Source organism: Aureobasidium subglaciale (genome assembly GCF_000721755.1).
Source record: "Aureobasidium subglaciale EXF-2481 unplaced genomic scaffold scaffold_3, whole genome shotgun sequence".
NCBI classification, from domain to species: Eukaryota; Fungi; Ascomycota; class Dothideomycetes; order Dothideales; family Saccotheciaceae; genus Aureobasidium; species Aureobasidium subglaciale.
This window is the reverse complement of record NW_013566992.1, coordinates 355,056-382,432: the sequence shown is the minus strand read 5'-3', so window position 1 is coordinate 382,432 and position 27,377 is coordinate 355,056. Positions and strand designations below refer to the sequence as shown.

Genomic DNA, 27,377 nt, shown 5'->3' with positions numbered 1-27,377 from the left:
TACTTTTTCTGCTTTGCAGTCCGAGCTCGCGGATGGTCACCCTGCTCGTTTCATATGGTCATTCGTATAATCAAACAGATCGATGGCATGGCCTTTTATAGTCATCTTGAACTGTTATCACCACTCGATGCTTGGTATAATAACATTATACGACTAAAAGAGCAAGTCAGACGTTGTTATCTTATCTTGTCAAGATGTTCCGCTGGTTTGAAGGTGTTAAGAGAAGATGTTCAAAACACGAGGGTTCCAATCGCAAAATCGTCGATATCTCGGCCAATCGGCGAACTGATATCGTAAAGATGCCATAACATCATTTTTATATATCAATGAGCATACTACGACATATTTCATGTTAACGTTATATGTGCTGCTATCATGAAAGTGCAATATATGTTGCCATGGCTTGCTTACAGGGAGACCCTGGCTTATCTCTTGGCGTTCACATAATACCAGTGTCTTGGTGTATGCAGGATCGTACATATTTGCAAGAGCTTTAGACTTGCGTGGACATAGGATGACCAGATCCTGCAGTCCTTCTCTCCGTTTTTGATAACAGTATACAAGAAGACTGTAGAGCGTACAGAAGTCTGGAAAGGCAGGAGTGATTCCGGAGATTGCAAACATAACTCCATGAGGCAGTCGAAGACCGAGCCGGTGGCCGTCGGGAGCACATGATTCATCACACCATGTGACACCCTCCTGTCCCTCTACAACGTGTGCCAGATCTCCTATACCACAACACAATTCAAGACCGAGATCATGGATACTATTCAACAGCAGTTGACGCCTCCGCCCGAGAAGAGCAGCCCAACTGAGAAGGCGTTGCAACATCACCCTGCAATCTCCCAGCCAGCGGTTCCAAGCAGCTACTCGTACACCCAACCACCTATGATATCAGCATGTTCCCGCTTTGACCAACTTCCGCTGGAACTGCTAACGATCATTGCTCATGATGTCGACATCTATGACCACGTTGCGACGAAATCGTTGCGGTGTGTTTCCAGGAGATCTGCCGACGTTTGCACTGGCCTGGTGTTTCGAAGCGCGACGCTGCTGTTGAGGCTCAAGAGCATCAGCAACCTCAGAAGCCTACTTGATAACCCGGGTCTTTGTTCCGTCGTGACGCAATTGACAATTGACACTGCGGAGTATACGGATACGTGTATGGACACTTACGACTGGGAGTACCGTGACGAAGAGCTATTGCAATCCTTTTTGGCTGTCTTGAGGAAACTCGGACGATTTCGTAACTTACGGTCTGTGACACTGAAATGTAGCAGCGAGTGCGTCGGTCCTCAACAACGGCGCCACTGGTGGGCTCGAAATGTTCCGGAGAGTATCAAGTTTCGAACAGATGTGCTGCAGAGCCTCTTTGCCGGATTGAATGCTGGACATGCAACGCCGAGCCATCTTTGCATCGAGAATCTCCAAGGCTGTGGCAACGACATCGTGGTTCGCTCACGAGACTTTAGAGAAGTCATGTCTCACGTGCAGAAACTGGAGCTGCAAATCACCACGGAAGATGTCGATGGTGATGGCTCTCTGCCAGCAAATCTTGGTAAGAAAGAACTACACTCGTTCTTTGGAAAACAGCTCGTATCAAGCTGGCTTGAACCGGTGCGTCACAACTTGACACACCTCAAGCTCTATGCAAGAGATCTATACTTTGGATACCTGCCCAGGTGTCAGCTACCCCACTTTCCGGCTTTGAGATCTTTGATCATTGGAGGTATGAGCTTCAGTCACGACGAACAGCTACGGTGGATCTCGACACACGGCAATACTCTCGAAGAGCTCGTCCTCGACAACTGTCCCATTGTTATTGGCGTACGGATACCGTCGACACTGGACTCGGACAACTTCCCAATAGAACCGTTGTTCAATTCGAGCACCACTGGATCAATTCTCGCACCCTCAAGCTTCTTGTATCCGGCACGCTGGCACGATTACTTCTCTCACTTTGCTGTCGAGCTCAAAAAGCTACGGTCAATCCGCTGCGGCTTTGGCGACTGGTACGACAATGTCGCTTTCCCAAAGTCAAGAGAGCTTGGTGTTGGTCTCTGGGCGCAAAGGTACCGTATACTGGATGATGGCGAGTGGAGGAGACCACCTTTTGAAGACGGCTCCTATGACGGCAAATGGTCCAGCCCACCAACATATCCAGACTGCACAGACGAGGACTGGATTGCTTTGTGTGAAGTGAGGACTGCGATTGATTCGAGAGTTTGTACTTGAGGTGATCTGTGTGGAAGTCACAAAACTAAAGCAATGACCCTAGATTTTGCGTCATAACAGGGAGCTGTGTGTAAAGCCTGGGTCTGAATAAGTATCACAAGCCGGAGCACTGAAATAGCAGTTTCAGGAAGATTTCTGGAGTCATTCACTACTTGTTCAGCTGTCAGTGAGCTCCGGTTAGGAGGGGTCCAACATACCCGATCGTAAACGTGTGTTGACCCGGAGCGCTCATTCCGGCTGTCGACGACGACGACGACGACGACAACGTACGCACAGACCTCCCGATCAGATGTCGACGGCATAATCATTCTCACTCGCCACAACACCCGTAGATCTCTGCAACTTTCCTTCGTTGACTTGACAACTCCTCGACAGCCCTTGGGCACAGACTCTCATTCTTCCAGACTCGACACTTCCTTCTTTGAGTCCTTCCAACTTGAAGAAAAAGCTGCAACTTCCTCATCTGATCAGCTTGATCAAGCAACAAACACAAAGGAGAAGTTGTCAGAGAGCCCGCGACCTTGGTCTCTGACCGCTTTCACACCTGTTGAGTCGCTTCTCAAGCAGTCGTGCCGTACCCTCACAAGATATCCCCACACGACATCATTATTCCGTCGATCGACTGTGTCGGGATTCACACCATAGTGATTCTGCGCTGGACACCTTCGCTTCGCACACTCGACTTCATCTTCAGACCATCAAATTTTCCCTATTGCTTTTCTATCTCGCCAGACAGCTCGATACTCTCCAAAGACAAACAAGCAAGCTCGACAACGACACGCAAGATGGGATCTACAAACCCTGCCTCTCCCCCTATACTGGACAGCAAAATGTCCGCCGACTACAATGCAGGAATGCCTGCCCAGCCTGCACAAGAAATGGTTTCTATTGCTGGTCAGAGTTTTGAGATCCCCGCCGGGTTCGACTTTGACGCAGCAGCCCAAGAGTTCGGCACTCTGCCCGACTTCTCTATGGGCGATGATTCAGCAGCTATCTATGGATACATCAGCAACACATACATCAACAACGACAACAGCATCGCCGACAACAGCATCGCCGACAACAGCATCGCCGACAACAGCATCGCCGACAACAGCATCGCCGACAACACCATCACCGACAGCAACCACTTTAGTGGCGGCTTCGAAGAGACAACGAGCGCTAAGACACCTGGATACGAACATGACGTCGAGGATCCGAACTACATCTCGCCTGACGCACCTTGCCAGTCCTCCAACCTCAACGATGGCTATCAGTCATACGCACCTAAGACTCCCTTCAACACCGTAGTCAACACGTACGAGGCCAAGACTCCTTACGTCGCGCCTACTCCTTTCACGACTCCCTACCACTCAAACGACTTCTCTGGAGGTATTCCCGAGCTCGGCCTCAACGGCATCGGTACAAAGCCTTCCGAACCATTCTTTCCTGGCCCTAGTCCTATGGAAGCCAGTTTTGGCGCTTCCAGACCCGCCAGTCCTGTTACAAAGCCCGATTATGGCAAGAAGGCTCCCAAGAAGACACCCGTTCGTAAGGCAAAGACCAAAGCTAAGGTAGCCATCGGCGGTGACAATGACGACGATGAAGTTCGCAAACCCATCTCCTCTACTCGTGGCAAAGGCAAAAAGTCTAAGGAAGTTGTTGAGGAAGAAGAGGAGTACGAGGAAGACACACCCGTCCCTGCAAAGGCCAAGGGCCGTAAAGGGGCAGCCGTCAAGAACACAGCCACGACTGCCAGGAAGCCCAGAGCAACTGCTGCTTCAAAGAAGGCCGCCCCGAAGACTGGTCGCACCCGCGCCGTAAGTTGTTATTATGTGTACGATGGATAGATACTGACTTTAGTTAAGCCTGCAAAGAACATCATGGCTGTCAAGCCGATTCCTCGTAACTTTGAAGAGTGCGATCAGGCTGATCAAGAACTAATCACCATGCGCGAAGTAAGTTTGTTTGATCACCAAGCCACGTCGTTCTCTAACGATCTTTAGGCCGGCCATGACTGGGCCGAATGCAAAGCCCGCTACGACGAGCTCACCGGTGGTGACTACGGCAAAAGCACTGTCCCCAACCGCTACGAACGCCTCAAGACAGCCTTCATCAACATGCGTGACGAAGACAACCTGCTGTTGTTCGACGCAAAGGCAAAGCTCGATGCCGACTACGAAAGCAAGAAATGGGACTTGATCGCCGCAGAGGTCCACGACCAGGGAGGAATTTTCTACGATCCCAACGACCTCCGCCGCCGTTTCAGAGCGCTGATGGAGCGCTCGGGTGTTCCAGTCGACGTGGGACACGCCAGGAATGATCTAGATTTCCACAAACCAGGCGATTTCGAAGGCACAGAGGAGCCCGAAGATGCGCGTGAGTTTGAGCGCGAGCGCGGCGCTGCTCCGAACATCACCTGGGATGACTTTGAGGAAGATGACGCCGGGGCTGGCGCAGAGGATGAGGCTTCTTTCAATGCATTCCAAGGTCAAGAGTCGCGCGACTATACGCGCATGGACATTGACGACGAAGATAATGACGAGGAAGCTCTGGCCTATTAGGTTTTGGGCGACGTGCCCTGCTTCCTTTCTATGTGGTATAACACGCAGAGGTCCATGAAGCGATCTCTTTGAATCCCAGTATTTCGATGACAAGTTGCCAACATTTTCATTCGTCCCGACGTAATTCGAGTGGTTTGCTTGACATGTCGAAATCCTCACTTTGATAATTTTGTATACGTGCCCTTGCTCGTTTGCTGAAAATTGGGTATCTCGATGACAATGTGACACAAAAACAGTAGCTGTGGAAAGGCAGGGTGTTTTTCGAATCTGTGAGGTGGTTCATGAGATGATGTATTTTGTCGTCTCTCAGTGGAGGGATCTCGAATTTCGAATTTGTTTATGCCTTTTTACAGCTGTGTTTTTGGGGGTGCAGTTGGTGCTGGAGAGAGTCATTATTCTTGCCCCTGGCGCAAAAAAAAAAAACACATATCTCGGGGACAGTGGTTAGTGTAAAACCGGGCTGCAAAAAGGCAGGATGATTTCTAGGAAATGAGTGGTTGATGATGAGAAGGATGAAAAGACAAGCTCTCAATGAGAAGCTTTGAGTTTTTGAAAATAATTGTGCCTTTTCACAGCTACCTTTCTCCTTGTACACTGCTCTTGAGGTACTACAAAACACGAGCAAAGAGCCTGTGGCTTGCACACTCTCGACAAAGGCCTCTCAAACCAAGAAAATGATTGTGCCTTTTTACAGCCCTTTGTCGAGCTGACCACCGAAGAAGAAGATCCCGCAAACACTTGCCGTTTAGTATATTTTCTTAATCTATTATACTCGACGAATGACACCTGCCACGGCTGGTCACCAACACTTTCAATATGGAAATGCGTTCCGCATGCAGAATATTCCTTTTCATCACGAACCGATTTGGGCGAAAATTTGATTAAAGCAGTGAGCCGGGTCGCTGGCTTTTGATCGATTCTTTGTGCAGATCTTGCTTCAAGGTGCGTGTGGGTTGTGATGGATTGATGATTTGAACGCATAGGGTCGGTATCTACGGTCCATCACGTCGCAACTATATTCGCATGCAATCTACAACGTTGACGCTTATTTGCAAATCGAAAGCTGCAGGTATAAATCGTCGCGACATTTAGAATCGCCGCCGCCGCCGCCTTGGGCCGCCGCGCTTTGGCTTCTTAGACGCCGGCGCCACGGCTGGAGTGTGGGAAAAAACAAGATGAGAAGGAAACTAGAGAATTAACAGCGTGCCTGTCAGAGAACGTAGATGCGGCGGGAAGAGAGAAGGCGCGAGCCAAGAAAAGTAGATATGCAGGGCACACCGAAACCAAAAAAAAGGAGCACGAGTAAGGTATCGCCGAGAAGTCCGACGACATGTCTTCTTTGCCAACAAATGGCATCGACAATTGCATTCTTGCTTGCAGCATTTTCCTGATGTCCAGTTTACCGGTAGCGAATCTTACTGTTCGTAGAAGAAGTCCTTTGTGCATGTTACCTTGGTCTCCTCATCTCACGTGTGATGATTTCCCGCAAGGCACGGGCGAATGACGGAGATATAATCCGGGCGAGTATGGCTGAGCGTACCATGAGTCGGACACACAGCGCAGTGCATCTGCCGTAGCCACTGTGACTCGTACTCGATAGATCACGAACGACTTCAGGAGGACCGCAAAGTGCCGGGCGCATGGGATTCCGACTAAGTTTTTTTTCTAGAGGCAAGATTGGCGGTTCGTGCTGGCTAGGTGTGGCCCATGTTTTGTGGGTGTGGAGTTGGCACGGCTGAGAGATCTAAGGGATGCGCCGAACCCATGGCTAGGGATTGTTTTTGTTTGAGCTCGAAGTGTTTCATGTCTGGGAGCGGACTCCTCGGAGTATCCTGAGGACGAGTGGGACAAAATCCGTGGTGAAGAATGGCATATGGCCATTTGACGTGTGACATGGGTATGGAAGCCATGTCATCGTATCTTGTTGCTGAGTCTCTCGTGTAGGAAGGCCGCGGTAGTACGTGAATGTTGCAGCATAGGATGCTAGTATTCGGCAGACCAGTGCCGTCTGATCGCGTTTATGAAGACGTTAAGTAGTCAGAGGGCGTGTCCTGGAAGGAAGTCAAAGCCCAGGGAGGAGAACATGCAGCCATGTTCAGCTCGGGGACTGTACGAATCTAGTTGAGTAGAGGTCAACGAATCGAAGTTTTTCAACATCGAGCCACATCTCGATACTCAAACCACTCTCTGCAGGTATGAAAATTGCTCTCAACGGAGCTGAGGGTAAATCGAAAGCCATCTGGTGAAAAAACTGATAGGAAGCAACAAAATTCAAGCACGGAAATCCCAGAATCACTCACGTGGTCGAGAGAGGTGGTCCGGAAATCACGCAGGAAGAACATCGGAAGAGCAACCATCCCTGATTAGACGCGCGACGACTATGATGTTACGAAGTGGATATCTTATCATGATCAAGTGAGACAAATCGATGTTGACAGATTGCAAATCCGAAAGCTGAGCGAAGGATCAATGTGCATCGGCGAGAGGTTGGTTTGTTTTTATTCGAAGGCCGGTGGTCGCCTGGCCAGGCTGCAAAGCGACGACTAGTCCAACGGCACACTGCCTTGATACTCGAGAGAGGTGGTTGTACACAGCAAACGTACCGGGCTTACCGAGACAGGAGGCAGGTTAACCTTCTCCAGCATGTCTAGAACATGTTACTCAGATGCGAAAACGTGGGATCTTTTGATGGGTATCGTCGTGGGAGATGGACGTGTTTCTGAGCGGGTAAGGATAGACAAAACTTAAGGTGAGATGAACATGCCAGACAGAGTTCAAACGAATGTGCAAGAGGAGACAAGACACCCAAAGGGTTGCTCCCGAGTCTCAGGAACCGCGTGCGGACGAGCTGACCGTGAGACCAAGACATACCTTCGCATCTAAGACAGATGTCTACTGGTTGTAACTGCTTAGATTGTAGCTCTTGGTGACTCAAGCCGGAAACGGACAACGGGAGCGACTGCCAACAGTGCCAGCCTCGCTCGGGCAACCTGCTTCGCGCGTACGAGCGGATTGTCCTTGAAGTGTCCCCGCTTCACTGAGACAAAGCGTTGCCTCATACGCCGCCCTTGGCTCGTCGTAGCGAAGTGCAACCGTTGGCGATCTTCTTGAGAATTCCTCGCGATGGTCACGAGTGAGTATTGGCGAAAACGGTCGCTCACAGAAAAGTATGGTAGAAACTCGGAAGTGCCGTCTGGGCCGACCGCCGCGTAAACGGGGTGCGAGGAGGTTGAATAAGAGAGATAGAGTTCTGGAAGCGCAGAAGAAGAAGTATGAGAACTGAGAACTCGTGATGGCACCAACTTTGAGTAATTCAAGATGGGCGTCAAGTTTACGTGACTTACTGACGTGCTCTTCGGCAACGAGATACCCGTCCGCCTCTTCCGAGATCTGAGGCCCGCCTTGCTGAGTCGGATAGACCGAGGCGGCTGATGATAGCATTACTTCTGCCAGCATGCCGTTGCGAAAGCTGGCTAGTAACCAGGCTGCTGAGACATGAACTCCAAGGGCAGGATCAGGACCAGTTGATCGGGTGACGTGATTGTGAGTGTCTAGAAGAGTAGGTACATAGAGAAGGTCCTCGTGCTGAATGGAATTGCCAACCTGATTTGGAAAGGTCCGTCCAGTTGGAAAATCGTTGTGTGTATAGTGGAGCAGTAACTAACTCTGGTGGCCAGAAGTCAGTAGTCCAGATGAGTATACGCGTGACTGAGAAGAAATCCCTTCACGTTTCCCAGCAAAGTATGACCAAACCTGCCATGCACGTATTGTACCAAAAGGAAATCTGCGTGAACAAATTATTCGAGAAACCGCAATAGCTGTCGAATAGTTGCGATATAGGTATTGGAGCAAACGTGTGCAGTGGAAGTTATGCAGGACGTCAATGATTCCCGACGGTAGGGCATTCGGCACCGTTGTTATGTCAGACGTTGCGATAATGCAGCAACGGTGGTATCGATATTGGCCCTGGAATGGAAGAAGCTGGCAGAAGAATGAACGAACCTATCACCAATATCGATAGAAGGATTGCAACGGCCACTCTTGGTGCTATCGAAGGCCGTTTGGCGCATACAATGAACGTTGTATTTGCGAAACAAGTGCGCGCGATTCATGGAATAATGGCTCCATGTCGGCGTTTGCAAGGAAGCCTCATAACTCGCAAGAGTCAGCGTCTGTTTGCGACTTCTTGTGCGTGGGAAATGAGAAAGGAATTAAAAAAGGAGAAAGTCGTGTAAAGTTGCGATCGGCCAAGATGACAGAGGAGCCCAGTGCGCCCATCTGCTTACGCCGCAGGCACATTTGGGCACAGTCGGCGGTTGAAATTTGGATTTGTGGAGATACCAGCTAGAAAGGCCCGGTAGAACGAAGCGGTCGATCTCATCCCGTTTGGGACGCTATAGAGTAGATCTGCGCCGAAATGGCAAAGCTACCGCTACACAGCCTCTGGCACCAAACCTCTTCCATCAACAATTCTCCTTGCTGGTGCTTGGCCAGTGTCAGAGGCAAGGGTCAAAGAAAAAAGCACTCAGGGTTCTCTGCGGCGGACGAACCGTGCAGATCGCTGTATGCAGGAACCAGCACATCTACAGCATCTGATTCCCAGTTTTCGAGTTGCCGCCGTCGCTGCTGTCGCTGCTGATCGAGGTGCGCAGCAAATGCCTTCGCCCGCGTCAAGCAAGGTCCACTCGAATCGTCAATTGCACTTTACTTCTTGTCATGGGTAAGATGCTTCTTTGGCCAAAGGTAGACCTTTACTCTTGGGCCTGACCAATGCCGTTTGTCCGCTGACGAAACCCCATATGATATAGCTGATGACCAGAGCGCGCGGCCGTTGACGCTCGCGTCCGAGGATGGCCGAGGACTGTGCCAAATGCCAACGCGGTGGTCCTTTTTTCTATTGCGAATACTCACAGCGTTGAGCACAACGTTGACAGGCTACAACCGTCGTGATAAAGTTGCTTAAGGTTTCTGTTCGAATGCAAGGGCAAACCGGCGCACCGGCGCGCGCCCACCCAAGACCCAGAATAGGCGGCGCCCACAGGAACCCGTGCTGCTTCTCCTCTCCTGGCTCTAGCGTTCCATCTGTCACCGGTTAGAACGATTTGCGGGAGCTGCTCCAAGCTCCCCGTCATCCACTCAGCGGTCGATGATGCGCTCCAATGGCTTCCACTAAATGCATTGATACCGTTCGGTGCTCTTCTTTTTAACATATCACTATCCCTCCTCTCCGCCTAAACCCTTCTCTCTCTACCCGACTCGCTGCCATCCACCCCTCTTGTGTGCAGCATCAACCTGGCAAAGGGAAGCACTCCCAGACTAACACAACAGCAGCCACCCTCTGTCTCTCTCTCTCTCTTTCTCCACATATCTCAGAAGGTCACGCCCCCACGCTGTGAACCAACATTTTTCCCGATTCGCACCTGCCTCTTGCGAGACCTGTTGAAACACCCTGACTCAGATCCGGATCACGGCTGCCCGCATAGCAACCCAATCATCCATTCTCTCAGCTACTTCCTATTCGGCTTCGCATATACTTGGATGGCCAGGCTTTTTCCCATAATCTATCAACCCAAGACATCAAACTAATACACACCCCAACACACCACTGTCTTCATCTCGCGCATCTACTGTCGCACATAATACCAAAGGACTGGATCCACTCAGCCTCTACTTGAAATAATGTGAGTGCTATCCTGGATGTCGGGACATGGCTGTTCAACCTCCTTGCATGCTTGCAACGGCTCCGACAGACTTGGTCAATCGTACAAAAAGCTAATTGCAGGCAAGCCTAGACTTTAATATTCATTGCGCTATCCGGTTCACTCCAGCTCGACGATTTCTTTGTCGACGCGAAACGATAGTCAGTATTTTCTCTCTCCAGTGGGCTTGGGATCTTGCTTCATCATACATGTTGTCTTGAAAATATTGCCCAATATCGTCAAAGTCGGAACGGGAACTTACATTAGCCGTGTATCCAGAACCTTGGGTCCATCTTCGGAAGACACCTGCAATCTCCTGCGAACGCCCTCGCCGAGTACTATTATCGACAATTCTTCCAACTTCAGCTGGACTGTCTCTTTAAATAATTCCATTGCAAGACCTGGCTGGATCTACGGACTGCATCTTGTTTTGGCCCGTATATCCATTAATCATCAAGCATCAAATTCCGCGCGTGCAAGCCATCGACGGGTTCTTGCTTTATTACTCCAGCAAAAGCGTTCGTCAGGTTTCTGATTCCCAGCCCACCTGACGCAAGTCGACCTTCATCGCGGTGTGCATTCTTGAGCTCGCTCCGTGCCTCATTGTGACTCTCTTCTCCGCTACTTTGCAAATCTGGCGGTCAGCACTCTTATGCGCCTTCAGGTTCGTCAAGATCCCTTCAAACTCAATTATTCTTCCCTTTACATTTTAGCCTGACTTTCATCCCTTCCTTCACAGACTCCTCCACAACTGAGAAGCGCACCTGTCATTGTCGACGACGAATCAGCCATCCCAGGGTCAATTATCATTGCCTGTCAGGAGGCCCAAAAGGGCGGCCTCCTGGCCTCTTCAAATTACGGAAGTCTACTCGCCTCGATGTCGGGCTACGAAAAATCACCCGCCTATCCCTATGGTATGTTATTTGTGCTTACAAAGAAGTCTCCCGGCCGCTTAGCGGATCTACCCGAGGGCGCGAGGCGTTATAATGGCTCAGATGACTGACCAGTACCGAACTAGGCTACGGCATTGCCACACGACCTGATCAGGCACCTGGCTATTCTGCATACAACCAATCATCATATGGCCTCTCCTACTCAAATTCACACGCGCAAGTCCCATCTGGCCTCCCTGATGCTGCTCAGATCCCCCTTCTCACAGAAGACTCCTACCAATCCCATGACTCGCCTTATGTCCAACACAATGCACCTGCCTATCCTCCTTACATGGCTGCTGGAGCCCGTACCTTGCCTGACATCGTATCCATTACGCCACAGAGAGGTCCTGCAGGAGGTCGATTCATCATCTACATGAACGCCTCCGAGGATCTAGAAAACAACGGAGTCTCTTTCGTCGTTAGTTTCGGTACCAAGCGCTGCGAGAGTCGTCTTACCACCTTACCCGGTTCAGGTCAACAACCTAACTTTGCCGTTCTCGTTGACGTGCCCGCATTTGAGGCGACCGGAGCATCGAGTACTGCAGTCACCATCTATCTCGAGATGGTCGATGGTAACAAGCAAGCCTTGCACGTTCCTGTCGAGGTCGGTCAGTACACATACACGGACGCGACGCCCTACGCCGTCTCGAGTCCTTCCCAGGGCAACACGCGCAAGAGAAAGATGTCAGAAGACGCCCAGTCACCTAACAAGCGTCCTTCGTCGCAAAATCTTCGCGATTCCCCTCTCCACAACCCTGCCGAAGTCAAGTACTCGCCGCCTTCGTCAAACCTGATCGACCCATATTCCTCGCGTCCTCAGACGGCGTCCAGTGCAATCTCATATGCTCGTACCTTCAACGCTCCTGCGCCTGCTCAATACTCGCAGACCCTGCAACAAGCGCCAACGTACAGATTGGCTCCCACTCCTATCGGCATGCCCCAACCGCAGCCTTTCAACTCGTACCCTTCGACCTATATGAACAGCGACCGAGCAGCACCTAATGCACAAGTCACCAACGTCTCTTCCACTGGCGCAAACCCTCCTTTGATTCGCACCACTGCTTTGCAGCCGTCGCCTACTAGCATGTCTCCAAGTCAACCTTTCAACCCCTATGCTATGTATCCTTCAAACATCAAAGCTATTCTCAAGCTGGAGGGTGATCTGAATGGCATGGCCAACGACTGGAATGCGGATGAGGTTTCTGCCAGGCGTCGTATTGTGCGCTTCCGTCGCAGTCAGAACGGTAGTATCATCTCTGCTTCCTTCCAGCCCGTCACACCTGAAGAGCATGCTCAAGCTCCAGGCTGCATTTATGTCAACTGCATCTGGTGGGAAGAGGAGAACGGCTGCTACATCACGAGTGTTGATACAATTCAGCTCTTAGAGTCACTGGTCGCAGTTCGCTTCACCGTTGAGGAAAAGAACCGCATTCGTCGCAACCTTGAAGGATTCAGACCTCAAACTGTCTCCAAGACAAAGACCAAGTGCGAGGAGTTCTTCAAGATCATCATGGGTTTCCCAAGTCCCAAGCCTCGCAACATCGAGAAGGACGTCAAGGTCTTCCCATGGAGAATTCTTGCAGGCGCCCTGAAGAAGATCATTGGTAAATATGTGAGTTCTACATTCTTGTTATCTACACCGTTTCCTATTGTACTGACCAAATCCCAGTCTGCAAGCTACTCTTCGACGGCTGGCGCTCTACCTTCGCCAAGCTCTGTTGCACCGCCTAGACACCAGCTGCACAGCTCATCACCTCCTTCAGTCACAAGCAACACTTCCATGACCTTCCCTACCAGCATGACTGCGACAAGCATGCCCATGCATCAGTCAAATGTATCAGCAGGTATGGCCGGCATGTCAGCTGGACTCGGCGATTCACGCCTTATGATGCAGCAACAGCAGCCACATGCGCAGCAACAACAGCACCATCACCAGCAGCAACAACAACAACAACAACAGCACTCGCAGCATCAATATCATCCTCAACATCAATACCAGCACCCTGGTCAACAGCCATCTCTACAGCAAACCCATGCTCAACAGGGACCTGGTGTGAGTTGGCATCAGCCGTCAAGCAACTACACGACTGAGCCAATCGTGCCAAATCGTACCAACAGTATCGACTTCGCCACTCTGTGGGAAACCACAAATCCGCAAGCACCTCAGGGCCACCAACAGCAGCGTATTCCGTCCATCAGCCAGTCGTTGCCTCATCTGTGGCCACAGCAAGACTGGAAAGATTACCGCACAACACAAGCCTAGGCAGACTCTACTCAGACCACCTTGTTGTGCATGCCGTGATGTTTCAAGTTTTGCATGCATGACGAGCAGTCATGTGGTTTGGAGGCGCTAATCAATTCCCGGATTTCTCTACACCTATTTGCTACCCTTACCATTTTCCTTGGCGTTGGCGCCCTGCTTGCTTGGTCACACTCGCAGGTGATCGTCGGGGCTTGTGACTACCCTTTTTTACGCGAGCCATACGCCTTGACTGCATCACTTACCAATATCTACTCTTTCGTTGCCTTGCTCTTCCAAGATAACAAAGCATCATCGACGGCGCTGGTCATCATTTTCCCATTTGTCACAATCACACCTTCCGGAGTTTTCCTATCTCCCTGGGCCAATCTAATGGAGATTTTACACCTTGCGAATAGATTTCGAAGAACATGTCTCTCACGAGACTGGAGGGCGTTTGATACCACTTTCGATTTTTTCCACTCTTGCTTTCTCTCGGGCGTTCTTACACCACCAATACATCCACATCATCTACACACAATCATTATTATCACCACCACTATCACATCACCTAACTCTAATACTCGGGAAAAAACAACAAGATAAACAGGCTTTTGACTGGGATAGGTGCATCTGGGCGTTTCTTTCCATGTTCCTTGTCTCTCTTACTCTTCTTACAAGGGTATTTCTTGCTTTGTTTCGGGCTCTGTCCTACTGCATTTTTCATTCTTCCAGGGAAGAAGAAAAGGAGCACTTTGGCCCACCCCGGTTGAGATACCCCATTCCCCTTTTTTCTTATATCGCTATACCACTCTCGCTTTGCAAAGAAACATTTCTGTCGTCGTTTAGATAGTCCACAATTTACAGAAGCGCACCTTTTCTGGGTCGTTCCTTATTGGTTTTTGAACAATCTTTTCCTCGTGCTTTGATCTCGTGAAAGGTGACCATTTCTCAACTCTATCAGCAAGGCAACTTTTGACATGTAGTCACATTTAAGACCAAGTGGACCACACACACACGGCACAGCCGTCCTGCAAAGGAGGGCCGAACCTTTTTTTTCTTCTCTTGCAGCCCTGCATTCTTATCCAGGTGGTTCGATGAGTCTGGGTTCGAGGCTTTTTCTTTTCTTGGGTTTGGTGGCATTTTACAGATCTTGGTCAATAGACGGACGGTGACGGGCCGCGCCGAACCTTCAATCGAGTCCCTCTTCTTTTGGTTCCCGAGGTGCTCGTTGGGGAGGAATGTTGACTGGGACGAGATTGGAAAGTGCGCTTGAAGAGACAAGAGTGAGGGAGAAGGGTGCGTAGAAAGATGGAACATATTTACATAGATACAAGGAGTGATTTCGGGATAGTTGCAATATCAACAGATTGTGGTGTAGCGAAACAAGGAAGAGTAGACAGAAGATGATGGGAAGCAGATGCGAGAAAATACGGAGGATGCGCTAATCGAGGATAGACATAACAGGCATCGCGGTATGTGCAGGGGTGGCAGAGACGCCGAGAAACAGACTGACAGCTAGAAGGAGCAACTGTAGTGTTAATCAGATGGCCACATGCTCGTAAGCAGCGAGTAGTGCTCCGTGTCTGTGCTTGTTCATCTCTTGAGATCCCCCTTGACGCTGCAAGAGGTCGATCATCTGGCGTACGGCGTCCTTGCATTTCGAGTAAAGCGGGTCTTTCGAGTTTGCTTCGTTTGCCGGCAGAGTTGCCAGAAGATCAGTCATAGTGAGCTAAAAGGGTAAGGTTAGCAGAAGTTCTAGGTAGTAGGGAGATCGTTGTACATACGGCTTCTTCAAAGGCTCGGTGTTGAAACACCCACCACACACCGCCATCACCTTCGAAAAAGTCATTGAGCTTGAAGTATGCCCAGATAGCTTCGTGAGCCGCCTCAAGCGCACCACGGAAGTTGAGCTCTACGCCGACTTCTGCATCCTCGAATGCTTGAATGATCATTAGGGAGTGGTAGTAATTGCTTGTGAAGAACAAATTTTGGCGAACTGCTCTTCCACTATTCTGAGCCATCTGGCGAAGTGTCTCGTAGTCGGAAATTGTGACGAAGGAAGGAGCAGATTTCCAAATTTCGCGGAAGGAGTTCACCAAGGTAGTCTTTGCCCGCGGGTTCTTAGCAATCGGAATGGATAGCGAGACTGGAGAACATAAGTGCTCTTGAACTTTAAGTGCCATTCGCCAGATCGCCTTGATATACAGAACATCGGATTTATCGACGTCCTCAGTGATCCTTTGGTGCGGCAGGATGGGCGGCTCAGGCTGCTTTGGCGCATCTTGTGGAGGAGCGATTACATTAATGCTCATGAGATTCTCAATGCGGGCACTGCTGCCCGTATATCTAGTTGAGTCTTGTGCTTCGACCTCAGTCTCGTTAGCCAAAGAGTCGATTGACACATCGCTGTGAGTCGCTGTTGGCGGTAGCTTGAGCAGTACAGTAAGGAACGTGTCCTGGTGAAGAATAGCTTGCCAAAATCTTCGGCGCGTGTGTTTCTCCACAGGTGAGATATTCGGTAGTATAATGTCAGGGTCGCGATGAAGCCGTAGTGCATATGCCTGCCGTACTATGATACCTGACCAAGCATAAGCATCTGAAGCATGATTGTCGTTCATCAAGAAATAGCATAGCAGAATCTGAGCACCGAGAGCTCTAAGTGATGATCTGTTGAGATAAGAGTAGATGCGAAGTGCCTGGTTGGCCGCGGAGGCTATGATCTTGTTAGCAGTCGCATTAATGACAATTTGTGGTTACTCACCCAGAAACTCGGCACTCGAACTCTTCGCGTCGTACGCTGGGAATACCATGAACTGAGTGCCCAGAGCGTAAAGTGCGAAATGCAAAGCAATCAAATCAGCATCAGCCGTCTCGCGTTCTCTTTCCGGTAAAGCCCAGAACCTTTCATATGCCACGTAAAAGGTGCGTCTGTGCAAGAAAGGATACACAGGTGCGACGCACTCGAAGTATTTTGCGATCAAGATATCAGCCTGCTGTTTGCTTGGAAGCACTGCAAGGACTTCGACGAGACCACCCTGACATGTCCAGTAATTCGTGAAAGGGTGAGAAGATCCGATACCAAAGATGTTGGAAGGCGTCTGCTTCGAGAAAGGGACCTGCGATTGCAAGAAAGGCGTTCCGAACCCGACAGAAGTTTCGCGTGGCGAGCGATGATGGTATTTCGAGAACAAATCTGTCCTTACTTGCTTGATACCAGAAGTACTCGATGGTGAAGATGAGGAACCATCGAAAGAGCCATTGAGTTTTCGGACCTTGGCTGGCGGTGGCTTCACAATGTGTCTCTGCCTACCAGCTCCGACATCCTTCTGACTTGAGTCAATGTTAGCATCTGTGTCTATTTCCAGATCATGGCACATCCGCGTACCCGGCATCAGCAATCAGATTAGCGACGTGCGTGTATCTACAAGTCGATTGCCGTTTGGCGCAAGCCAAGCATCCCGGACGTCCTCGGTCGCACTGTGAGTGGCTTGTCAGTACCCTCAAGTCACAAGTCACAGCCAACTTTTCGGTGCTAGGCATGTGTTCTTTTTCGGCCGCGTCACAAACCGGAAACAACAAATAAAAAAACAAGAATCTGGGGGAAGTGTTGCTTACCTTGGTCTTGCGCTCAACACATTCTTCGCAGCTCAAAGTAGGCTTGTTACGCTTCTGTTTCGGTTTCGTGCGGTCCCCATCAGGTGTATATGACTTCAAATCCTGACCTGGTGACTGACTGGCACTAGTGTTGAGTGGTGGAAGCTGTGGCGCATATGCACTGACAGGCGTCACAGGGACAGACCCGTAAGTCGCGGCATGATATGGCGACTGTTGAGCATATTGTTGCACTGGTGGAAGGTGGCCTGATTGATGTGGTGGGAAGATTGATGATTCAGAACCAGGTAGTCCCGACATGATTGTCGACTCGGGTTCCCGCAGTCAGTGTTCAACAGCTGAGTGGTCGCGTTTCTACTTCGACCCCACGTTATTGCGCGTTCTTTTGGAGATGAGGTGGGCTGATCTGCGTGATTCGGAAGCTGCTTCTTGGTGGATATAATCTGTTGTGAGCTACTGAGTAACCGCCGGGAATAATTGGGAAAGAACGACTTGTAAAGGCATCCGGGGCGACCGGGGAAGTCATGAGAGAAAAAAGCCAAGTCCTTTTTCCCAACACCGGCAGCCGTTTTCTCTTGTCGTTGAATCAAGCAAAACACTAATAAACTTAATGGCGGCTAGCCTTTATGACCAGATGCATTTGTAGATGTACCACCAGAATGGTAATAGTGTTGAGTGGCAGTGCAATTCTTGGGAGTGGTCGCGATCCTATAGGAACTGGGGAACTGCAGCTGAACGGGATCCGAGACCGGCGTCTCGAGAAGTTTAGAATGTGCTTCCGCGGAACATCAACATATTTCTCACGACATGATGTATTTGGTGAAATATATTTCAGACCATTACTTTTCAGCTAAGTCATATGAGCTTCGTAATGAGCGCCTATTTGGCGAAGTTGGCCTCTCTCTCCTTCTTCATTTCTTGCGAAGCAGGACGAGCAAGGATTCTCTGGTGCCATGCCCAGAAGGATGGTAGCTCCTTCTCAATCTCGGCGTGGAAAGCGTCGCTCTGCTCGCCGAAGATGAAGGGGAGGAGCAGGTTCCAGGGGATAAATGACAGATCTGCGTAGGTGTACTTGTCGCCGACGAGGTATTCGGTACCCTGCTCTTTGAGGTGCTTGTCCAAGACTGTAAGCACACGCTTGATCTCTTTGCTGTATCTCTCGATCGCGGACTCGATCTTGTCCTGGTGGTAGGTGTTGAACCAGACGCGCTGGCCGAAGTAGGGGCCTTGACCGGAGACTTGGAAGTGAAGCCTTGAGATGATGTTAGTCGGGCGCTCACTGTTGGATTCCTCATGTTTATCTTACCATTGCTTCAACAGGTACTTCTCGGGAGTGGAAGTGTATGTGAACTTGTTCTCCTTGTCGTACTCCTCGATTAAGTACTCGAGAATGGCACCAGACTCCCAGAGGGTAATGCCAGTGTTGGGGTCTTCAATAGTAGGTGTTCTTCCGTTGACATTGAGCTTCTCGTACTCAGGCTTCTTGAGGTCAGGGAAATCCCAGAGCTTGTGCTCGTAAGGGATGTTCAACTCCTTGAGGAGAAGGACGACCTATCTGAAGTCAGACGTTGCTCTTGCTGTTGACCCAGCTCTAGACTCACCTTCCAAGGGTTAGGACCACCGGCGTGGCCGTGAAGAAGGATAGGCTTGAGAGACATGTTTATGATGTGGGTTGAAGGGGGAAAGTTGGATACAAAGTCAATTGAAGTAGTCAGAGTCAAGATCTAGCTACGGTGAAGCTCTTTATATATTTTGCCTTGTGTCTCTAGCCAATGATGCGTTGGCCTCTTGCCCCACCTTCCCGTTCGTCGATGCTTCCATGATGTAGAGCGGAATTAAAGTTTCGCGATCGGGGTTAAGCTTGTATTTGGCATGCTGCTTAGAAACACGTACATTCTTCGAGGCGTTAACAAGCTGCTCTGTGGTCGTTCTATGGTAAGATGAAGAGGCGGTGTGAGATATGGATGCACTTGAGAGCTTCAAAGCACCAAGATTACATTGATGGTAGTACCTGATCCTTCGAGGTACACAAATCAAGCAGGGCTCATGCAATGTCCCGAAAGATTGTGCGGGGAAATGTTTAGTCAACATCAGAGAAAAGGCAGTAAATTAAGCATCATTAAATAGAACAACCAGATGTTCCTAGAAACGGGTGTCTTGCAGTCAAATTAGAATAGAGGGACGGACAAGAGGACCGTATAGACCGTACATCGTAAATCATCAATTGGCTCCCATGGCCATGTTGTTCCAGTAGTCCCATAGGCCGCGTGAATCAAGCTGCCCTCTATCTTTGCGGCGACGGAGGGCCTCCACGTATGACAAGCTTCTTTGGCTTCTTTCGAGAGGGACTTTCTGCGTCTCCGTTGACGTTGTTTGGTTCGACTCTTTCTCCTGTAATAGGACTCTTGGCAATGGTTCTGCTGGTTCCATTGAATCGTCGGACTCCGTATCCGTTGTCTCGTCGAGCCGAGTCTGGTGGTGTGGGAAGTCCTGAGTCTCGTTTTGAGTGCCCAGAATCACGTCTTCGTTCTCCATCGGAGAGTCGCTCCGCGCCTGCGTCTGCAGATTCTGATCTTCGTCGTCTGGGAGAGGTTGGCGTCAACTTGGATGCAGGACCTTGAACTCATTGTTATTCGAGTTCTCATGCGCGCGTGCGAGAGCAGAAGCATGGATTGTGTAGCGGATCGGGATAGACTTGGAGCTAAGTACCTTTGCCTTTAACATTCTGACGTGGGGTTGGGTCCTCATGGTATGCAGCATCGTCTCCATCTGTAGGGTCGTCAAACAGTAAGCCCCCAGTACCGGCCTTGATGGCGTTGACCATATCGACTGCGAAGTCGGGGTTGTCGTTGAAGCAGTTTCGATAGCTCTCAGCATTCTTCTCACTGTCTGGATCCATGATCTGGCGAGCAGCGATCTGAGCCATGAGCTTTCGGAAAGGCGAGCCTGGAGGAGAGCTGCGGTAGATCTCGTTGATCTCTTCGGCGTCCGGTACGAGTTGAGCTTCGAGTAAACCCTGCCTGTAGCGATCGATAGACTCATTCCTCAGGATGGGAAGATCGAACTTGTTGCATAGCAAGTATAGTTTGTGGCATGCGACTGAGTAGTCGTACTTTTTCTCATCCGTCATGTCTGACGTATCATCCAAAGTACCCTGATACAGCCATTTTACAAGCAGCTCAAAGCCAACAGGGTCTTGGTCAGGCAACTCGAGTTCGGATTTCTTGGACGACTTTGGCGACTCATTGGCGAGAAATTCGGACTCGAAGTACGGCGAATGGTGACATAGTAGATTGCGATGCAGCGACCAATGCCGACGCTCTGAACCGACATAAAAGTCGATTGTCGGACCAGAGAGGAGCCTTTTCCACAAAGTCTTAGCTTCGTCAGACATTTGCGCCAACATGAGACAAGAAGAGAGGGTTCAAGCGCAAGCTATGCAGTGCAATGGAACGTACTCAGCAAAGGTCTTTGCAGTGATGTCGCTGACGTTAGCTCTGGCCATACGAAGTGCTACGGGCGCGTTGTTGGCATAAGCAAAGTCGCGCGAGTAGATTGGTGGCAGGTATCGATAAGCTTGCTGATACAGTCTTTCAGACCATGAACCCATGCGATGAAGCGAGTATTAAGTAGACTTGGAGATAGGCAAGGGAGCGGACCATGGCATTCCAGAGACGACAAAAGATCGGATTGAAAAGGGGGATTGAGCAGGGCAGCACAGAGAGAGGAGAAGAAGAAGAACAAGGGTGGGCTCCGTCATCATCGAGGGGTGACAAGGGTTCGGTACATTCTGCTCGACCTCCCGCCTGTCAGCTTTGCGCCATTACGATGCTTCTCCCGGCGACGATCTTCTTACTACTGCTGCCACACGAAAACACTTAACGCGTGACCACTCGACACTCGCGATCGAGGCAAATCATCTTTCTAGCACTGATGCTGGACTGGCAGTCTTATCAAATGCGTAAGCCTCCAACATTGTCATACTTTCCATCTCGGCGTGCTTTGACGCGGTCTGTGCTCGCCTGTGCCAGCCTCCTTCCAAGTTCTGACAGTTCGACCATTCGCTCTATTCACCACCAAGCCAGTGGAATCCGCACGAAGAAACATTCAGCGCCCTCCTTCTACGTCTTCCTATTTGTCCTCGTCCGTTGCATCAATCCGCTGGATATGCGGGTACGGCGGCTATGCGCTCTTTGTTGGTGAGTCCGAATGTCATCCAATGGATTTCCAACAACGACGCGTGATCTTGGCAGCGACGCGCCCGCTCTCAAGCCTGCTGCCTCGCGCACAAGGTATATCTGAACTCCTCCACCCACGACAAGTTGGCGGCATGTTCATCCTTTCAGCCTCCACACTCGACTGCTTTGTCTTATTCGCTTAGGTGATGCCCTCCTTTTCTACCATCTTCTATGCCCCTCTTGAGTCAGGGTTGCTCTACAAAGCCCGGGTGGGAGGTTGGGGCTGGTCGCGGTCAACTTCAGAGTCGCTTGAGCGTGAACCAGCCAAGATGGCAGATTTCGAAGGCAGGCCATTCTTCCATTCGCATCCTCAAAATGCGCCTGGGGTCTGTAGGGTCCGTTGGTCGCCGGTCGTCGATTCTGGTCTCCAGATTTCGCGAACAGGTCAGCTAGTCTGACCTGTAGGGACCGCAAGGACACCGGCTATCGATTCTGCTGTCTTTGATGGTCCGCTCGCATGAACTCTCTGACGAGTCAGGGCTGCTCTATGAAGCCCGGGTGGGAGGGTTCTGCGCTTTTGCGTGGGGACCTCAATATTACTAACCTAACCATAGCTGCAAGAAACCATTTCAGCATCCATTCTTCATCTTGATTACGGGAGCTATGGGAGATTCCTGATTTCGTATGAACCTGGGTGACGAGTGTTGGCTGACAAGTAATCTCAAGTAGTTATAATCAAATAAGTCAATGGCATCGAGTACATCTATCACCTCGAAAGCCCATGTACAAGTCTGCGCATCTTTCAACAATGGGTTACCGTGCGAATATCTTATGGACATCGTTTTCGAGCAAGATGCATTCCACTGCAAGCTTGGCACACCTGCACGATTGATTAATCCTGATAAAAAGGTATACGTCTACCTCGTGCTCGACGCCAGCCACGTCAAAGCGATGTGCCTCGACGACACTAAGATCCCGACCGATGTTACCGACGTCTTTGTCAAACAAGCGCGATGTGCATCATCAGCCGATGTCGTGAGCTTAAACCTCACTCTGAGCCGACACGCACCTGTTGTCTGTCCGAATGCCGCATTGCAGAAGAGAAAGTCCACGTGCAATGCTATAGATACATTGCTACAATTCGGCCAATGCGAGACGTTCAGAGTCTACGTGCCTCGCAGATATATCAACGTTGAACGCTTCTCCAGGCTCTGTGAGGCACTAGCGGCAGATACCTTAAGGCCTGCCCCCGAGGGGGTTCTCCAGACTCTGTACGCTGGTACTGGCTGTAGAATTGTGACACAACTTGTCGAAGTGTGGCCTCGGGAGCCATATGAGAGTCCACCTCCATATGACCCTTCGACAGTGCTCGGGGCTAGCAACGACAATGCATCAAGTCAACCCGACCTTCAGAACTCAAATAACACCCAAGCACGAAAACGGGTATTGGCATCTCCTGAGCTGTACCAAGCCCCTGCAAAACGTCGGCTGTCAGAAAAAGCAGCTCCCGAGCCCTGGGAATTGGCGATCGCGGCTCTGGGAATGGAACTGGCGACGTTACGCGAAGAGGTGCAGCAGCTTCGCCGCGGGCCCATGATCGATGCCGGGACACAGACTGAGCCTCTTGTCGAAGCTGAACCCCAATCCTCACCAACCTTTGATCCCTGCAACGTGTCGCCTAGTCAGGCCAGCACAGTAGAGAATAGTATCGAAGAACGCCTTGTCATGGTAGAAGATGCCATCGTTGACGAGCAAAAGAGGCGGACTATGCTCGAACACAAAGTCAACAACAACGATGAGCAACGGACTTTACTCGAGAACAAAGTCGACAAGAACAACGAGCAGCTTAAACAACAACTTGATCTGGATGTCGTTGCTCTACAAGACTCCCTCGATGAAGTCGGGACTCGAGTTGACTGCAATCGACAAGAATGCCACGAGAATCTTGACGAAGAAGCTACGTTACTACAGATCAAGCTGGAGGAACACATTGATCAACGACTTGCTGATGTGGAGGAATCTGTCAAGCAGGACGTTAGGATGGCGGTGGAAGATGCAACATATACAGTCACTGTGCAGCCGTCATGGGGTGAATAGATAGATAGTATTCGAGGTTGTCAGAATTGTTATGTTGTGGTCCGATATGTACAGGAATTTATGCAAATTTATGAATGTAGCCAATCAAACGCGGGTCGGTCGCGTCGCGTCAACTTGTCGAAGCGCTTCACCAACGTGTTTGTCAAGAAGACATCAAGACATGCACGCAGATCGATGAGTGTTGATATCGAGGAGCCAACCTTTTCAGACGACATTGCAGCACTCTACGACGTCCAAGAAGAGAGACGAGCAGACAACAAGCGCAGAGGAATCGTCATTCAACACCGAAGCTGGCCTTTGGCAGACGCTTTCCGCAGTGAAGACGACCGATCCAATTGTATGCTGCACCATCCAGTTTGGACGCCCTCTTCTTACTCGTACTAGACGTCCCGTCGAGTCAACCTATCCACAAGCGCAATCACGAACCGCCCTCGTCTCCACCCGCTATGCCCTTCATGTCCTCGGCCGTCGCACCACCACCACTGACAATGTCGCAATCCGGTGGGAAAGAGATGGCGAACAATGTCTTTATGGAAGACTCGGACAGTGATGATGACATGAACGTACCGCAGCAACCATCGACTCTGCTTCAACAGCTTCCAAGAAGCAGCCAACTACCTCCGAATCTCCCAACCGCTTCACAATCGCAAAGCACGCAACCACCGCAAAGCCAAAGTCAATCTCACGACTTGGGTTTGTCGCTCTTTGCCAAACGCACAATTCACAACCCATTAATCTCATCAACCAAGACCCCAACCACCACAAGAGTCGCCATCCGCACATCATCTGGCAAGTCTTTTTCTGTCGGAAAGAAGCAAAACACCGAAGCTCTGTCAGCCGAACGACTTGCAGCTTCACGCTCAGACATTGCCGAGGGAAGAGCTCAAAGAGAATACTATGGCATCGACATCCACAATTTGGTCAACGAAGCCAAAGCCCAACAAGTTATTGACCAAGCAGAAGCTGAGAGGAAAGCCGCCCTGCCATCTATAGAGTCACCTCTTCCACTCGACGGCGCACAAAGAAATCAGCGAACACTGATGTGGACGGAGAAGTACAGAGCGAAAAAGTTCACAGAGCTGGTGGGAGATGACCGTACACATCGCTCCGTCATGCACTGGCTCAAGCGCTGGGACGACATTGTCTTCCCCGGCTCAAACAGAAAACCGAAACATCGCAAGAATGCAGAAAATCCTGTCGAGGAACGATCCCATCGCAAAGTCTTACTGCTTACTGGTCCTCCGGGTCTGGGAAAGACGACACTCGCTCATGTTTGCGCTAAACAGGCTGGGTATGAAGTCCAAGAGATCAATGCTAGTGATGAGAGGAGTAGTAATGTCGTCAGAGGCCGTATCAGAGATATGGTCGGTACGGAGAACGTCAGAGGTGTTGATTCAAAGACTGCTTCTGGCAAAGTTCGCAAAGCCGGCCGTCCTGTTTGTGTCATTGTTGATGAGGTCGATGGTGTAGTGGGAGGCAGTGGAGGTGCAGGCGAAGGCGGTTTCGTCAAAGCTCTCCTCGACCTCGTTGCTCTGGACGCGAGAAACACAAACAAGACTCACTCACAACAAGCTTCTGGAAAGAGAAAAGGGGACAATTTCCGCTTACTTCGACCACTTATCCTTATCTGCAATGATGTCTATCATCCCTCTCTACGCCCGCTACGACAAAGTACAGCTGCCGAGATCATCCACGTCCGGAAGCCAGCTATTAATTCCGTCGTTGCTAGAATGCAGTCAATCTTTGACAAAGAGAATATCCCGCACGACAGTGATGGTGTGAGAAAGCTATGCGAGGCTTCCTGGGGTATGAGCAGTCGCAAAGAGGGCGGTTCAGGCAGCAGCACAGGAGAAGGCGATATCCGCGGTATCCTTGTCGTAGGCGAATGGATCGCAGCCAGACTACGAGCTACCCACGACCCATCCGCAAACTCCATGCAACGACTCACAAGGCATTGGATTGAAGCCAATATCCTAGCTGATCTGTCTCATGGCGGAGGAGCAGCCAGAGGGGTGGGTCGTGGTGGGCCAAAAGAAGTAGTCGAGCGTGTCTTTAAAGAAGGCGCTGGCTTCTCTAAACCAGCCATGCTTACTGCTCCCTCTGCCTCTTCGTCCAGAGGACCGAAAGGTGTAGCCGAAGCAAATAAACGACAAGCCATGGATAGGCTCAGAGAAATGGTAGACACATCTGGGGATATCGATCGCATCATGCTCGACTGCTTCACCAGCTACCCAGACCTCCCCTTCCAAGACGACAATTACCTCTCCAAACCCTCTGCCGCATACGAATGGCTAAATTTCCACGACCAGCTATCTTCAGCCGTCTTCAGCCACAGCGAATGGGAATTAGCCACCTATCTCGCCCAACCAATCCTCGCCTTTCACAATCTCTTCGCAACGCCTAACCGTGGACATTCCACCAACAAAGCCTGGAACGACAAAGAAGAAGAAGACGAAAGTCCAGCACCATTCTCAGGCCCTCAAGCTTCCTACCACGCTCACGAAGCGCGAAAAGCAAATCTAGAAATCCTGCAGACTTTGCAATCTTCCCTCTCTTTACCTCTGTTGCGAATGTTTCCCTCTCCAAATTCCCTGACTACGGAATTCATACCCTGGATTTCGAAAATGCTGGCACCGAATGTTGCACCGGTCATTGTGCATAATTCCGCTTCCTCCACGGCTTCTGTGCGCAAAGCTAGTGAAAAGGTTCTGGTGGCAAGGGCTGTTAATGCCATGACAGCATCGGGGGTTCGCTTCCATCGTACGAGATTGGAAACAGAGGGAGCGAACAAAGCATCGGGAGCGCAGCAAACATGGGTTTATCGCATGGAACCTGCGATTGATGAACTTTGTTCTTATGAAACTCTGGATACTTTAAGAGCTGGGGGTGTGGTGGTATCAGGGGATAAAAGCAGATTTTCCGTTCGTCAAGTGTTGGAGCAGGAGTTTTGCGTGCAGAGTAAGAAAACTGCCGAACTTGCTAGAGTTGTTCGAGGAGGAGGAGGAGGAGGTGGTGGTAGGGGGGCAGGGGGTATAATATCGTTGGCTGACACAGTAGCAGGGGTTTCTGTTCCTGCAGCAGAGATGGCGGGGAAGAAGAGTACATTAAAGAGAGATTTCTTTGGTAGAGTACTCGTATTAGAAGAGAAAGAGGAAGAAGAAGAAGAAGAAGAAGAAGAAGAAGAAGAAAAAGAGGCAGAAGGAGAAGAAGCAGCAGCAGCAACAACAACAAAAAAGAAGAAGAAACAGAGGAAAGATGCGACGGGAGATGGCAAGGAGGAGAGGGTATGGATCACTTTCCACGAAGGGTATTCTAATGCTGTTAGGAAACCCGTGTCGCTTAGGGAGTTATTGGGGGCCATGTAGTTTTATATTTCTCTTCTTCTTTTTTTTTTTCGCTTTCCTTCCAAAAGTCATTTGACATTGGAGGGGCAGATGAAAACAGATTTTATAGGCGAATGGGAGCAAAATTGCTACTAGTACAGTAAACTTCCAAAGATATCGCTTTTCCCTCCTTTTCGCTTTTCTCGTACGTGTCTTTTGTCAGTTTAAAAAAAAAAAGAAAGTGCGGATCAGGGAAGAAGAGAGGTCCACGAGATAATTTAAAGATACAGGAAGGGCAATGTAGATTTCTTTCCAACTAGTCATTTGCCATTTTCATCTTTCATCTTTTGACCCTCTTTGCTATAACACTTCTGTATCTTGGACCCAGATTTGCTGCAGCACGTACGAGAAGATCACATAAGAGGATAAAAGTGTTCATCTGTCTTGAAAAAAAAAATTGTGTAGGTTTTGCGTGAGCTACATCATAAAAGCAAGGAAAATATTGTTGTTACA

The 27,377-nt window shown here is 50.1% G+C and overlaps 10 protein-coding genes across 10 annotated transcripts; 5 read left to right on the top strand and 5 right to left on the bottom strand.

Moving 5' to 3' along the window:
- Positions 1 to 759: 759 nt before the first annotated feature.
- On the top strand, positions 760 to 2,235 carry AUEXF2481DRAFT_26654 (uncharacterized protein; the record flags this gene model as incomplete). Its single annotated transcript, XM_013491263.1, has 1 exon — positions 760 to 2,235. The coding sequence occupies one exon, from the start codon at positions 760 to 762 to the stop codon at positions 2,233 to 2,235; it is 1,476 nt and encodes a 491-aa protein (XP_013346717.1).
- An 830-nt stretch (positions 2,236 to 3,065) lies between these two features.
- Positions 3,066 to 4,778, top strand: AUEXF2481DRAFT_2229 (uncharacterized protein; the record flags this gene model as incomplete). Its single annotated transcript, XM_013491170.1, has 3 exons — positions 3,066 to 4,034; positions 4,083 to 4,172; positions 4,221 to 4,778. The coding sequence occupies 3 exons, from the start codon at positions 3,066 to 3,068 to the stop codon at positions 4,776 to 4,778; spliced, it is 1,617 nt and encodes a 538-aa protein (XP_013346624.1).
- A 53-nt stretch (positions 4,779 to 4,831) lies between these two features.
- On the bottom strand, positions 4,832 to 5,184 carry AUEXF2481DRAFT_475827 (uncharacterized protein). Its single transcript, XM_013491588.1, has one exon. It carries the CDS (start codon positions 5,059 to 5,061, stop codon positions 4,885 to 4,887), a length of 177 nt encoding a protein of 58 aa, XP_013347042.1. The 5' UTR covers positions 5,062 to 5,184; the 3' UTR covers positions 4,832 to 4,884.
- A 2,073-nt stretch (positions 5,185 to 7,257) lies between these two features.
- Positions 7,258 to 8,536, bottom strand: AUEXF2481DRAFT_36774 (uncharacterized protein). The gene is made up of 3 exons (XM_013491371.1): positions 8,123 to 8,536; positions 7,650 to 8,028; positions 7,258 to 7,425 (listed from the first exon to the last, which is right to left on the bottom strand). Exons 1-2 carry the CDS (start codon positions 8,232 to 8,234, stop codon positions 7,688 to 7,690), a joined length of 453 nt encoding a protein of 150 aa, XP_013346825.1. The 5' UTR covers positions 8,235 to 8,536; the 3' UTR covers positions 7,258 to 7,425; positions 7,650 to 7,687.
- A 2,593-nt stretch (positions 8,537 to 11,129) lies between these two features.
- AUEXF2481DRAFT_2228 (uncharacterized protein) lies at positions 11,130 to 13,675 on the top strand (the record flags this gene model as incomplete). The annotated part of the gene is made up of 4 exons (XM_013491169.1): positions 11,130 to 11,141; positions 11,217 to 11,391; positions 11,496 to 13,024; positions 13,082 to 13,675. The coding sequence occupies 4 exons, from the start codon at positions 11,130 to 11,132 to the stop codon at positions 13,673 to 13,675; spliced, it is 2,310 nt and encodes a 769-aa protein (XP_013346623.1).
- Positions 13,676 to 15,194: 1,519 nt separating this feature from the next.
- Positions 15,195 to 17,566, bottom strand: AUEXF2481DRAFT_2227 (uncharacterized protein; the record flags this gene model as incomplete). The annotated part of the gene is made up of 5 exons (XM_013491168.1): positions 15,195 to 15,383; positions 15,439 to 16,367; positions 16,416 to 16,984; positions 17,040 to 17,131; positions 17,270 to 17,566. The coding sequence occupies 5 exons, from the start codon at positions 17,564 to 17,566 to the stop codon at positions 15,195 to 15,197; spliced, it is 2,076 nt and encodes a 691-aa protein (XP_013346622.1).
- A 518-nt stretch (positions 17,567 to 18,084) lies between these two features.
- AUEXF2481DRAFT_36771 (uncharacterized protein) lies at positions 18,085 to 18,978 on the bottom strand. Its single transcript, XM_013491370.1, has 3 exons — positions 18,868 to 18,978; positions 18,573 to 18,817; positions 18,085 to 18,518 (listed from the first exon to the last, which is right to left on the bottom strand). Exons 1-3 carry the CDS (start codon positions 18,922 to 18,924, stop codon positions 18,146 to 18,148), a joined length of 675 nt encoding a protein of 224 aa, XP_013346824.1. The 5' UTR covers positions 18,925 to 18,978; the 3' UTR covers positions 18,085 to 18,145.
- A 232-nt stretch (positions 18,979 to 19,210) lies between these two features.
- AUEXF2481DRAFT_476147 (uncharacterized protein) lies at positions 19,211 to 21,004 on the bottom strand. The gene is made up of 4 exons (XM_013491587.1): positions 20,725 to 21,004; positions 19,976 to 20,628; positions 19,476 to 19,882; positions 19,211 to 19,422 (listed from the first exon to the last, which is right to left on the bottom strand). Exons 1-3 carry the CDS (start codon positions 20,874 to 20,876, stop codon positions 19,551 to 19,553), a joined length of 1,137 nt encoding a protein of 378 aa, XP_013347041.1. The 5' UTR covers positions 20,877 to 21,004; the 3' UTR covers positions 19,211 to 19,422; positions 19,476 to 19,550.
- Positions 21,005 to 22,191: 1,187 nt separating this feature from the next.
- On the top strand, positions 22,192 to 23,541 carry AUEXF2481DRAFT_2224 (uncharacterized protein; the record flags this gene model as incomplete). Its single annotated transcript, XM_013491167.1, has 1 exon — positions 22,192 to 23,541. The coding sequence occupies one exon, from the start codon at positions 22,192 to 22,194 to the stop codon at positions 23,539 to 23,541; it is 1,350 nt and encodes a 449-aa protein (XP_013346621.1).
- A 446-nt stretch (positions 23,542 to 23,987) lies between these two features.
- AUEXF2481DRAFT_26647 (uncharacterized protein) lies at positions 23,988 to 26,906 on the top strand (the record flags this gene model as incomplete). Its single annotated transcript, XM_013491262.1, has 1 exon — positions 23,988 to 26,906. One exon carries the CDS (start codon positions 23,988 to 23,990, stop codon positions 26,904 to 26,906), a length of 2,919 nt encoding a protein of 972 aa, XP_013346716.1.
- Between the last annotated feature and the right edge of the window lie 471 nt (positions 26,907 to 27,377).